The sequence below is a fragment of the Chlorocebus sabaeus genome, chromosome 4 (assembly GCF_047675955.1).
Source record: "Chlorocebus sabaeus isolate Y175 chromosome 4, mChlSab1.0.hap1, whole genome shotgun sequence".
Classification (NCBI taxonomy): Eukaryota; Metazoa; Chordata; class Mammalia; order Primates; family Cercopithecidae; genus Chlorocebus; species Chlorocebus sabaeus.
In genome coordinates this window covers 22,034,272-22,048,515 of record NC_132907.1, presented here as the reverse complement: position 1 = coordinate 22,048,515, position 14,244 = coordinate 22,034,272, and the positions used below count along the sequence as shown (strand labels likewise).

Genomic DNA, 14,244 nt, shown 5'->3' with positions numbered 1-14,244 from the left:
AGCACACCTAACTCCATTGTTATCTGGTACAATGGGGAAAAAACTAAAATAAATAGTAAAGATGTAAGACAATTAGAGAAGTATGGAAGGTACTAAAAGTGGCATATACAGTAGCACCTGGAAACTCGAGGCTATAAAATAGTTAACTACCAGAACAAGCAGAAATAGAGGCCAGATGCCAGAGGAGGAGGAGCCTCAACATGCATAATAAGAAGAGCACACTCCTGCAGTTAAATACTGATCAGAAATACTAAATAGGAAGGCTGTGCCTTTTACTTGTGTGTCTTTCATAGAAAGAAGTCCTCAATAAAAAAGTATAAACTAGTTGTGCTCCAAATATCTACGAGGTAGTTTCAGGTAGGAAACTCCCCTGGAGCCAGTATTAGGAACAAAAAGCCTCCAATTCCCATAGGAATTGCCTTATATAAAATAAAGCTTAAAACAATTAATTCACACCCCAACTCCAAAAATTAAAACATTTAAAAACAACAAAGTGATGTCTTTTCTGCAATGCACACTAAATTTCCATTGAACACTCTTTTTCCTCATGTATAATCAGTATTTTTCTGAAGTTACAAAAATTACTGGTTCTATTTCAAATTTATACAAGAACAAAGACAATAAAGGGCACTCAAAGCATTTACCTAAAGAAAAACCATTTTAAACTGCACATCAGTTTTTCATTCTTGGGAAAAAATGACCTTTCTTTAACTGACTATATGCACTAATTCTCATCACAAATGTGTACTAATTATGGGATCAAGGTATCAAAAACAACTGTTCATCAGATCAGCAGTTAATCTGGTAGGATCTTTAGACTGGATGTGACCAGAAGAGCTAAGTTTGGAAAATCTGAAATGGAAATAAAAAGAAACTAAGTGTATTCTCTGCGAAAGGTCTTTTGGTCAAGGTACAGAACAAGGCAGACTTTGTTCTTTGATGGTAACAAGGTGTGGGTTGTATGTGCACACAGAGTAAGTAGGTTAGAGTTTCCCAGCTCCAGCTGCTCTAGGGAGCTGAATGAATGGGAGGACAGGTAAAGCAGGCATGAGGTTGCACTATTTTTTAAGGATAGGGTATAGTTGGCTCTTACGATCAGAAACCCAAACTTTAGAGTAACAATTTCAAAGCTGTTTGTATTTACTAAATATATTAAAGCATTTTGTTTTTCTTGGTAATAAGCCAAGTTGCTCTTTCATATGTCAGGCTGAATGAGGTATGCTATGCAGAAACAGGCTATGCATCTGGGTCACAGGTAGACTGGGGTTTTAGAAGGAGCCTGTAACAGTAACAGCAATGGGAATCAAAGTAAACAACAACTTTTGGAAATGTGAGCGCAAGAAGATAGAAAAATATGAGACTCAACATACAATTGTGTCTCCATATATGTGAAGAAATCTTCTTCAGGATCAAATGTTTATTTTTATTTTGTTTTTTCAAAACACTTTCCCAATAATCCTCACGGTCATAGGATGGTAGAATCAAAGTACTCCCAAGAAATACTAAGTAAAATCACCTCAATTTGCATGCCAGAGATTAATTTAACAGAGATATTGATACAGTTGGAGGGGTCTAAAATGGAGATTTCCATAATACACAGTTTAAATAACTTTTAAAGACTCACCTGTAGGCTTAACTGAATAAAACCCAATGGCCTCTCCTTTCTTCCACAGAATCTTAGCATAATCAGTACTGCTATGACACAGGAATGGGATCTCATTTCTCTCCATTTCCTGTTTTCTATAAATAATTCGATTCAGAACATACAGAACCACTCTCTCCCCAAGAGTGCTCACCTACAAAGAGAGTCAAACACCAGGCACAGCAGTTATAATATGCATCAATCACAAGATGCTATTTACTTTGCTCCCTGCTCCCATACCTCATACTGGCATTCAAAGCACTTCAAATGCATTCAAAACAATTTGCAAAACATTTTATTACCACAGAGATGAGACTAACCATTCACATAGATTACAATCCATTTTCACAGACACATATTATGCATAGAATACTCCCTTTCAACAAAATTCTAAATTGGGCAAAACAGGTCCCCAACGTACCAGTTCCTAGCACTCTTTCAGCACTCGCCATCTTCTTTCTGGGTCTTACCAACCCTAATCACAGCCCTCACTATAGTAAACTTCTTCAACTGCTTTTCAGTCTCCACATTTTTAAAAAAAAAGGGTAGCTTAGTGTTATCCCCTGAACACTTCAAGAACAATTACATCATTTGGTGAGGGAAGCCACAATTATGCTCTTGGGAAAGAAAGGTGTCTCATCTTTTTCTGGTAAAATGTTCATTTAATAGCCCTATCTTTGCTGCCAACGAAGACAGGGACACCAAAGTCTAATAAAAACATACTTAGGGCAGTAATAGAACAGAAACAGAGCCTCACTTCCTACACACAGGGCTACATGGTCACAGGGACCCCACCAACACTCAAGACTTTCCAATAGTGAGGTGTTCCTCATACACAGGCCAGTGGGGTGGCTCATGCCTGTAACCCCAGCACTTTGGGAAGCTGAGGTGGATGGATCACTTGAGCTCAGGAGTTTGAGACCAGCCTGGGCAACATGGCAAAACCCAATGGTCTCTACAAAAAAAATATAAACATTAGCCGGGTGTGGCTGTGCACATCTGTACTCTCAGCTACTCAGGAGGCTAAAGTGGGAGGATCACTTGAGCGCAGAGGTTGAGGTTGCAGTGAGCTGTGATTGCACCACAGCACTCCAGCCTGGGCGACAGAGTGAGATCGTGTCTCAAAAAAAAAAAAAAAAAAAAAAAAGGTCTGTATATAAGCCTATTTTCCCCCAGGTCTCTCAAAAGAAAACAAATTCAGCCTCTAATTAGTTTAGTAAATAGAGAAAAGATTGACCGTATACATATACTACTCTCAAAAATACCCCAGGCAGGGGATCTCACATACCAAACACAGGAAATAGCAGCTGACTAGCAATAGCTTCCAAGGCAACCCATTCCTTCCCCGAACCCACAGTTCTGACCAACAACAATTCTTCCTTATTCAGAGCTGAAATCTATTTCTCAAAGACTAATTTTGATATTGTGCAGCCACACAGCCTATAAATATTTGAAGATAGAGCCATGATGTTTCTCTAAATTTCACATCAACATTAAACATGGTTAAAAATGAAGGAAAAGGCTAATCTAACACAATTTGGGATACTCTTGCCATTTCAGTCCTCTCTCTTGAAATTGCTCCAGATCCGTAACATCTCTCTTCATGTTTGGGACGTGGATTTCATGAAGATATTTTGAAGGTGCTGCTGAGACAATGGGGCTTTTCTATATAAACAAAGTTTTCATTAGCTTTTTTGCTTATCTGGATTTTACTAATTAACTAAAGCCCAATACTTTTTCATATGCACTATTGTTTCAGTTTGGTGTTCATGGTGTACAGTTAACTTTTTGAACCTATAGGTATTACATTTCTCCTTATTTAATTTTATTATGTTAGATCTTCCTCTTTGCTTCTTCAATCTGCCCTTTACAGATTAGCTCCTCCATTCAGCACTGTGACATGCAGAATTGATAAGCATGTCTCTAAGTCACTGACAAAATGAAGGACAAAATGGACAATGTTTTGCAGCATGCTATTGAGGACCTCCCTTCCATATAATTGAGCATCAGGTTCCAGGTACACAGAGGTTTATAAAAATAAAGCCACTTGCTCCAAGTCAAGTGTTTGTTAAGTATAAAAATAGTTACACCCTCCCATAACTTTACCAACCAATTTTCCCTTACTGGCCAGGATTTGACTGGAATAGCAGTCCCCCTTCACTGATTTCTCTATTTAAGAGGGAATGGAGGCCAGGAGTGGTGGCTCACACCTGTAATCCCAGCACTGTGGGAGGCCAAGGCGGGTGATCACTTGAGGTCAGGAGTTCGAAACCAGCCTGGCCAACATGGCGAAACCACATCTCTACTAAAAATACAAAAATTAGCTGGGCAAGGTAGCACACGCCTATAGTCCCAGCTACTCAGAAGGCTAAGGCAAGAGAACTGCTCAAACCCAGGAGGTGGAGGTTACAGTGAGTCGAGATCACGCCACTGCACTCCAGCCTGGGTAACAGTCTGTGTCCAAAAAAAAAAAAGAAAGGGAATGTTGTCCCTAAGGTAACTAAGGCTGAAGAAGTCCTAATAGCTGTAGTCTCATTTTTGGTTTTGACTCCTCCTCTTTTCCCAATCCATATCTGGAGGTTTCATAGTTTCTTCACTTGAATAGGAAAAGCTACAATATACCATCATATTAAGATTCTCCCTTCTCCTTCTCCATCCTTTGGCTTTCATATCTGTAATGTGCCAAACCTCGGTCATGTTAAAACACGTCAAAATGTTTACTTTCTTGACATACATACTTCCTTTCACTATCAGAACTGTTTCTGAGAACAAATTATACTCCTTTATTGCTATCTACTCCTCCAATTTTACAGCTTTATGCAGGGATTTAATTCCCTCCTCCCCTTCAGTTTTGTTCAACGTTTCTTATCAGACTGGCAGATAACCAGGTACACACATTCTCCTAGCCTTCAGCAGATGGGCCTACCACTTTGGGAATCTTAAGGCCCACTGAAGAATTAATGCAATATTCACAAGTTACTAATACTTAATAATAGTAAGTGTGTTATTCTCATATTCTCCCATCTCTTTCAAGGTTCCCAACTCAAAGGGAAAAAAATGAAAACACCCTAGTAACCTGTAAGTTTCTTCAATTTCTTTTTTTCCTGCTGCCGCTGCCCCTTTAAGCAAACATCAAGTTTTGCTTTATTGTGAATTGGAGCAACGGGATCAAAGTTTCTTGATATGCTTTCCTTGTTTCTTCTGATTGGTTCAACTGCCCACAAAAAAATGAACAGTAGCTGGCACCCTGTGAATGTGACAAGTTTTTAACAGACTTGGCTTATCCTAGAAGTATTCTAAAGGAAGAATATCAAGACACATAAATATTTCTGTTGAATTCATCCTCCTGTTGGCCGGGTGTGGTGGCTCATGCCTGTAATCCCAGCACTTTGGGAGGCCGAGGCGGGTGGATCACTTGAAGTCGGGAGTTCGAGACCAGCCTGACCAACATGGAGAAACTCCGTCTCTACTAAAAATACAAAATTAGCCCGGCATGGTGGCGCATGCCTGTAATCCCAGTTTCTCGGGAGACTGAGGCAGGAGAATCGCTTGAACCCAGGAGGCGGAGGTTGTGGTGAGCCGAGATCGCACCATTGCACTCCAGCCTGTGAGACGAGAGTGAAACTCCACCCCAAAAAAAAGAAAAAAAAAAAAAACATGATCCTCATCAAGGGTCTCTTTTAGGATTAACAAGAAACTCTATACTTAATTAATGAATAGTACTGCTTCTCCAAAAAGTCAGTATTCTTGTTAAGTAAGCAAAGTCTAATGCACTTCTACCAAGTCAGTTTCCTATTTCTCCAATATTATAAATCTCACTGTTCCAGCCACCAATTATTATTTTATTATGCTCTGCCTCCTCAAATATGTTACATCTTGGTTTCTATGGATTTTCCACATCCTGTCCTATTTATCCTCCAATAACTAGAGCACCAGAGATGTCTCTTAAACCCTTTCATCTCTGGCATGAAAACCAGCTTCCTTCCTGCAACACTCTTCAGCTGGCTGGCTTCTACTATAACCCTGCAGAGGCTGGAAGCTTGTTCTCTCCCGAACCTGGTCATTCCACTGTTAGGAACACTGTATAGACCATCTGAGGAGGCCCTACTAATAAACAAGTTTCCTGGTCAGTCTCTCCTAGAGACAGAAGCTAAACAATTACATAAAGAGAACTAGCTTCTCCTCTAACAAATAAGAAAATCAGAAGCTAAAGTGGTTTAAGGTAGCCAAAGCTCAACTAATCCACAGGTATTCATTCTTCCTCACCCAATCTCAGATACTTATAGAATCACATAAAAATAGAGGAAGCCCAACCTGAATGCTGGCTTCTTCATAAGAATGAAATTCTAGAGTTTAATATAACCTGATTATTTTTAAATAGGGGAGAGCTCAGAAACTATCACTGTTTACAGGAAACACTGTGAACTGACCTCAAAAGAAACACTCAAAATTAGAGGATCTTGTTACCTGCTTAAGCCCCTCTCTTGAAGGAACAGATGTTTTCACAATATCATCAATAGCCCACCACTGATCAGCAAGGTAAAGTGCCACAGCTAAAAGAGAATAAATAATCATTAACACCTAAGTTTTAAAGTACACTTTTAGACTTAATAAGGCCACATTGTACTATAAAGTATCCATATACTTTATATTTGAATATCTATATAAAACTTACCAAATACTAATATTGTACTTTATAGCCTCATTTACACCATTTTTATTTTATTTCATTGATATGGTTCGGCTGCATCCCCACCCAAATCTCATCTTGAACTATAATCCCCATAATTCCTACATGTAGCGGGAGGGACTCGGTGGGAGGTGACTGGATCATGGCGGCATGGGGGTCCCCATTATCACGAGATCTGATGGTTTTATAATGTTTGACTGTTCCTCCTTCACATGCGCACCCACACTCTATCTTGCCTGCCACCATGTAAGATGTGCCTGCTTCCCCTTCTGCCATGATTGCAAGTTTCCTGTGGCCTCCCTAGTCATGTGGAACTGTGAGTCAATTTGTAATTTTTTTTTTTTTGGAGATGGAGTTTCACTCTTGTTGCCCAGGTTAGAGTGCAATGGTGTGATCTCGGCTCACTGCAACCTCTGCCTCTTGGGTTCAAGCGATTCTCCCTGCCTCAGCCTCCAAAGTAGCTGAGATTACAGGCATACACTACCACGCCCAGCTAATTTTGTACTTTTAGTAGAGATGGGGTTTCACCATGGTGGTCAGGCTGGTCTCGAACTTCTGACCTCAGGTGATCCACCCGCCTCAACCTCCCAAAGTGCCAGGATTTCAGGCATGAGCCACCGCACCTGGCTCTGAGAGTCAATTAAATCTCTTTTTGTTATAAATTACCCAGTCTCAAGAAGTTCTTTATAGCAGTATGAGAAAATGTAGCTACAAGCAATTAAAAATTACATTTTCCTAAAATGTTATAAATTACCCAGTCTCAAGAAGCTCTTTATAGCAGTATGAGAAAATTTAGCTATAAGCAATTAAGAATTACATTTTCCTAAAATTACAATTTGAAACACTTTTTTTAAAAAAACAAATTCCTTCATGTAGCTACCTTTTAAATATGTTTCTAACAGTTTGGAGGAAAATTTCTTAATTTATAAAAATTAAGCAAAAAGAGACCTGTCAGTGAATCTTCAGGTGCAAAGAGAGCAAGAATTTTCTGGGTCTGATCTCCACCGTAAAGAGGTACAAAGCCTACATTTGACAGGCTAATAGGAATCTGAAATGACGAATTAATAAAAATTAGTGAACAGTCTGTTAAGAAAATACATTTTAAAAAATATTTTATCAAGTAGTAAACTTTTCCTATGTTAATTTTAATTAACTTTATTTTACAGGAGACATTATTTCTAGTCTCTAAAAAAAAGAGTAAATCAAATAGACTTCTCTTTTGGAATAATTTTATTGTCTTAGGGAAAATATGAAAAGTTGTTTCAATAAATATTATGTTCTAGTCACATATCTGAATAAAAACCAAAGCTATAATATGGCCCACAAAGTCATTAAAAAACAACTATAATCTATTATCTGTTATTTAGACTACTTGAGGAAGACATCCCATTTTCTAGTTAAAAAAAAAAAAAAGCAGTCAAGTAAATTAATTTTTCTGGGAAGATACATGCTATTAATATGCTTTAATATTTTTTTGCCTTCACTTAATTCAACACTTATTCCCTATTTAGAGATAACATTACAATTCAGAGAATTATAAAAATACTGGTGCTGGGGAAGACTCAAGAATTAAGTATTTCCAGAAGAAAAATCCAAAGCCTAGAGAGGTTAAGGAATTTGTCCACCACAGTTCACAGTGAAACTCTAATGATTCCAAGTCTAATGATCTTTCTATCACAAAATATCATAATTTACTGACTAGAAAATTTGATTTTACTTTTTTAGAAAAAGGAAGAAAAGATTCATGGCACAAAAAATGCGTAATTTAGTATTTTGCTGATTTTTTAATTAAAAAATTTTCTAAACTCACAAATTCCAAATCTAAAGTCAATCTGAAGTAGCTCAAATATAGTAAACAGTCTTAGCAAAACTGGTGAACTTCTCACATATAATTTTAAAGACATAAAGTCAAATAGCAATAACCTGTGGAGTTTGTCTTTTTAAAAACTGATCAATCAATATTTATCCATTTTACTGAATAGATTTCTGTAAAGATTTCAAAAATTAATGATTAACACTTAAAATGGATTTTTTTTAAAAAGGATATTTATTTCATGTATAAACTGGACTGAAAAGATTGATGACAATCACTGCAGAACACCTTACCGTAATATTGAGAAGAGAAAAACACTCTGGATTTTCAGGGTCCCCACACCTTAAATCTGACATGTAATCTTCAGCAGAATTTTCCAATTCCTCATGGCTGCAATTTTCCAGCATATCCACAGGGAATGCCATCCTCTTTAACAAACAATATGGAACAAACGGTTCAGAATATGAAATGCCATCTTCCTTTACTCACAGAAAATAAATTTTACTACAATGTTGCCATATTTTGTTGCAACAAGATCTTTCTGTTTCACTATGCCCACAGACTACAACTTGAACCTGCTGATTTAACCATGTATGTCAAAAATAAAACTTTCAAACATTATTCATTTGTATTAAAAACAGGCAATGAAATAAATTAACAGATACTTCCTTAAACAATAAATATGGTTACACAGGCATAGGACATATTTATATGTACATACACACAAAAATACACATATAAAATATACTCTCATAAACCACTCAACATAAAAGCCACTGTAAAAGGACACAAGGGAACTTTTTGGAATAATGAAAATGTTCTAGATTGTGATGATAGCTGCACAACCCTATAAATTTCAAACAAAAAATCTAAAAAATCACCACAGGGACAGTGGCTCACGTCTGTAATCCCAGCACTTTGGGGGGCTGAGGCAGGTGGATCATGAGGTCAGGAGTTCAAGACCAGCCTGGCCAAGACAGTGAAACCCCGTCTCTACTAAAAATACAAAAATTAGTCAGGCATGGTGGCAGGTGCCTGTAATCCCAGCTACTGGGGAGGCTGAGGCAAGAGAATCGCTTGAACCCGGGAGGTGGAGGTTGCAGTGAGCCCCATCGCACCACTGTACTCCAGCCTGGATGAAAGAGTGAGTGTCTCAAAAAAAAAAAAAATCACTGAATTTGTACAGTTGCAACAGATGAATGTTATGGTATATAAGTTATATTTCTCATATATATAGCTTTTTTTTTTTTTTTTTTTTTTTTTGAGATAGGGTTTCGCTCTGTGGCCCAGGCTTAAGGGCATTGGTGCAATCGTTGTTCTATGCAACCTTGAACTCTTGGGCTCAAGAGATTCTTCTGCCTTGGCCTCCCAAAGTGCTGGGATTACAGACACTGAGCCACTATGCCAGGCCTATATAGCTGGGTTTTTTTTGTTGTTGTCGTTATTTGTTTTTTAAGCCAGATCTTTAATGGGGAAACACTAAAGGTTTTAACACTAAAGATTAGAAAAACAAGGACTCCACTACTATATAACATTATGTAAGCAATGATCAATGCGATTAGACAAGAGAAAGCAATTAGAGGCATAATAACTGGGGTCGGAGTAGGGTAGAAGTGAAGCTACTGCCATATCTATTATTTGCAAATAATATACTTAACTGAAAAATTTTTTAAACTCCATGAAAAAACTATTCCAAACAACAAGAAAATTTAGTAAAATAGGACATAAAATTAGCATACAGAAACCAGGTCTTCATATATACAACATAACAGTAAGAAGAAATAAGGGGCGGGGGGGAGGCAAAGTAAAAATAGAAAAAAAAAAAGCATAAATAGAGATGAAGACCTCATTTACAACAGCAAAAATCAAAATAGGCTTAAAATCAACAACAGAAACAGTATAAAATCTGTATGAGGAAAACTACAAAGCATTCCTGAAAGTGAACAAGAGGAAAGAAAAACCATGTTCTTGGAAGCTTCAGCATCATAAAGGTACCGGATCTCCCTAAGATAATCTACTAATTTAATGCAATCCTAATGAAATACCTTTAAGATTTTATTGTTTCCTGAGGAAAAGTTGATTACAAAATTAATTTGAAAGGACAAGCAAAAATAGCTAGAAGAATGCACCCTGTCAGAGATTAAAACATCTTATAAAACTTCTATAATTAAAACAATGTGATACAGGCACGTGAATAAACAAATGGAACAAGATACAGAAATACACATACCTATGGAAATTGAGTATGTAGTAATAGAGACATTTCATTTGGCGGGGAAAAGACTTTTTTAATAGGTAGTATTATTTCATCCGTCTATCTTATTTTTAAATGAGACATTAATTTGCTTATTCATTTTGAACTTCTTATATTTGAAATCATTCAGTATGCTCTTTACTGTGTTAACTCTCTTCACTCAACATTACTTCCGTGAGAAACATGAATGCTGATGCATCTATCAGTTAATTATTTACCCATTCTACTGTTGATGAACATTTGGCTATTTCCAATATTTGGCAATTATGAATAAAGCTGCTATAAGCACTCACGCATGAGTTTTCTGGTAGACATATGTGGCCATTGTTGTTAGGTCTATATACCCAGGCTAACTAATGTTACCAAAAGTGAGACAACCCTACTGCATCCTGATGTGATGCAACAAGAAAATCGGACCTAAATCTAACCAAGCCATTAGAAAAATGTGTTAAATGATGCCTTAAGTATGCAGTCAACCAAGTTTAGAATAACTCAGTTTCTTCCAAATATATGACATGGAGTTTACAGAAAAAAAGTAAGATGGAAGGAAAATATAAATTAAAAGTAACTTAAAAGACACGTCAATGCATTGCAGAGGGTATCCTGATTTGCTTACTCCTGAAAATTTCCATGACAAGGCCAGGCACAGTGGCTCATGCCTGTAATCCCAGCACTTTGGGAGGCCAAGGAGGATGGATCGCTTGAGCTCAGAAGATCGAGACCAGCATGGGCAACATAGTGAGACCTTGGCTCTACAAAAAATATGAAAATTAGCTGGGTATGGTGGTATGCGCCTGTAGTCCCAGCTACTCAGGAGGCTGAGGTGAGATAATTACCTGAGCCCAGGAGTTTGATGATGCAGTGAGGTATGATCGTGCCAGCCTGGGCAACAGAGTGGGACCTTGTCTCCAAAAAAAAAAGAAAAGAAAAGAAAAGAAAAATTTCCATGATAAAAAGTTAAATAAAAAATAAACATATGGGCGGGGCGTGGTGGCTCACACCTGTAATCTCAGCCCTTTGGGAGGATGAGGCAGGCGGACCACGAAGTCAGGAGATGGAGACCATCCTGGCTAACACAGTGAAACCCCGTCTCTACTAAAAACACAAAAAGTTAGCTGGCCGTCGTGGTGCATGCCTGTAGTCCCAGGTATTCAGGAAGCTGAGGCAGGAGAATCGTCTAAACCCAGGAGATGGAGTACACAGTGAGCCAAGATCACGCCACTGCAATTCAGCCTGGGTGACAGAGCAAGACTCCGTCTCAAAAAAATAAAAAATAAAAAAATAAACTTATAAGACATCAAATACTAAGCTATTAGTTCTTAAAGGAAGTATAAAGTTGTATAGAATATCTTCTTTTAAAAGTTATCTAGTTTGCATTTACCCAATAACCTCTTCAATTTTTATTTAAAACAGTTTTACAAAGGGGAAGGCAGAAGATCAACTAAAAGTTACTTTCCTCTTTGAATTGACCTTCAAACTTATTTTATTACAAAAATATTAGAAGGCAAGAAACTGAAAATCTAATGGAAATATGAGAGAAACATCAAAAAAAGACAGGATTGACACATACCATAACAGTTAATAATTATGTTTTTCTGAATTTTGAAGATATGATGATGATAAGAGGAACTATTTTTACCCTAATCTGAAATTTAGGTCCTAAGGACTTTAAAACTTGATGTACATATGGTTGGGAGCCTAATTTTATATAAATATGTACACTTCTAAATCAAATTGATTTTTAAAAATCAAAACTTAAAAACAGAAAGTACAAATTCATTTCAACTGTTAGTAAATGTAAATGTCTAAATTAAGGAGAAGGTAAGAAAAATTTGTGAAATGATTTGGAAGTAATACCACAAGATTTCCAGCCAACTTTTAAATAGCCTATGAATTTCAAGAGAGATCAACCAGGAGCTTATGCAAGTAAGATGTTATAGTTAGAAAATTAGAAAAGGACCACAAAATAAAACAGTAGCTCTATTGTGAAGGAAGCTTCTTTGTTAGCTTGGGCAAATATCTGTATTTCTATCAAATTCAATATGTAAAAGTAAACTACGGAAATATAATATTATGTTCTACAGTCAGATCTAACAATTCCAACGAAGATTAAAACTGTAGATGAAATTATAAACACAAAACAAATGGTCAATAGTGGATAAAAGAAGTATGACTAGGAAAACAGAACGTAGTAACTGTTTTTCTTCTCTTACAGAGAAGACCCCAAATATACAATGTCCAAATAATTGTATCAAAGACTCAAATATCCAAGTAAAGCACTGAGACATTTATTATACCATATCATTGACTAGATGAGGCTCAAGAGGATTAATGTCACAGCATTCCACTTAAATCAATTCAAAAGATTCACCTGAATATTAGCTACCAAAACAAAGTATGGATGAAACACATTTAAATTTTTCATTTACTAAGAGCAATTGTAATCTAAAGCATGAAATGGAAATTTGTATTTGAAGACTGCTTCCAGAAACTTTGTCTATAAAAGCATGGTCAATCACAACCATATAAAAATAATATGGCAGCATAAAGAATACAAAATGGACATAAGAGTTTCATAGAATAGCAAGTTCAAGTTCATAAGTGATTTCTTTTTCACCTACTGTTACTATGATACTATGGTTCTTAGAAGATTTTAAATGCTAATTTCATATTTAAAATTCTAAATATGCATTTTATTTTAGTTTGATCATTAAAAAGGATAAAATTCTATTAAATAAGCAAACTAGGTCATCTAAATAAAGGACCCAAAGTCATAACATACAATCAGAGAACTTTAGGGTAGAAAATAGTCTTAGAAGTCTTGGCCTCAGCCTCCCAAGTAGCTAACACCACAAGCATACACCATCACACCCAGCTAGTTTGTATTTTTTTATAGAGACGAGGTCTCTCTACGTTGCCCAGGCTGGTCTCAAACTCCTGGGTTCAAGCGATCCTTCTGCCTCAGCCTCCAGTGTGATTACAGGTGTAAGCCACTGTGTGAGGCCCTAACAGGCCTTAGATAAGAGTGGTGTACAGGCCCACCCTATTAGGTCATGGCAGGGGTGAGACTGGAACACAGGACAGGTATCCCTAAGTCCACTGATCTTTCCTCTATCTCAGTGTTGCCCAAACTTCAATAATTTGCATGCCACCATCAACATTTTTCTGAGTGTCAAGTGCCTATATCACTATCTAATATTTTTCTCAATTCACTTAAAAAAAAAAAGCACTCCTCTCATCCCATCCCTGCTCCCCTTTTGTAATAGTGATAAAATATACATAACAAAATTTACCATTTTAACCATTTTTAAGTATACAGTTCAGTATACTCACAATGTTGTGCAACCAGCACCACTACCCATTTCCAGAACTTTTTCATCACCCTAAACATGGTCTGTACCCATTAAACAGTAACTATCCATTCCTTCCTCCCACCAGCCCCTGGTAACCTCTATTTTACTTCCTGTTTATGAAATGGATTATTCTAAGAACATTTAAGTGAAATTATAGGATAACTGTCCTTTTGTGTCACATTTATGTCACTGTGCATAATGGTTACGAGGTTTGTCCACGTTGTAGCATGTATCAGAATCTCAACTCACTTTTTTAGAAACATTTTAACCCTAAACTATTAAGACTTGCGTGCAACAATAAAGGGAAAAATACTAAGACCTATGAAACCACCAATTTGATATATTAGATTATACATTTTCCTAATCAGCATTAAATTTCCTAGAAGTGTTCACCTGAATATAATCTTAAGATATCTACCAAATTGCCAATAGTATGTCAGCACATTCGAAAACACAGCACTATATAAAAAGACACTACTACAGGTCAAAGGC

At 36.8% G+C, this 14,244-nt stretch overlaps 1 protein-coding gene across 11 annotated transcripts in view; it reads right to left on the bottom strand.

Moving 5' to 3' along the window:
• Positions 1-14,244, bottom strand: part of FAM169A (family with sequence similarity 169 member A) — an 84,915-nt gene that overhangs the window by 50,453 nt on the left and 20,218 nt on the right. For all 11 annotated transcript variants that reach the window (XM_073014680.1, XM_038010486.2, XM_073014681.1 and 8 more), the window contains exons 2-5: positions 8,439-8,573; positions 7,281-7,380; positions 6,110-6,195; positions 1,625-1,796 (exon numbers count right to left, since the gene is read on the bottom strand). In XM_073014680.1, the coding sequence (XP_072870781.1) occupies positions 1,625-1,796; positions 6,110-6,195; positions 7,281-7,380; positions 8,439-8,573 (493 nt within the window). The remainder of the gene's footprint in view (positions 1-1,624; positions 1,797-6,109; positions 6,196-7,280; positions 7,381-8,438; positions 8,574-14,244) is intronic.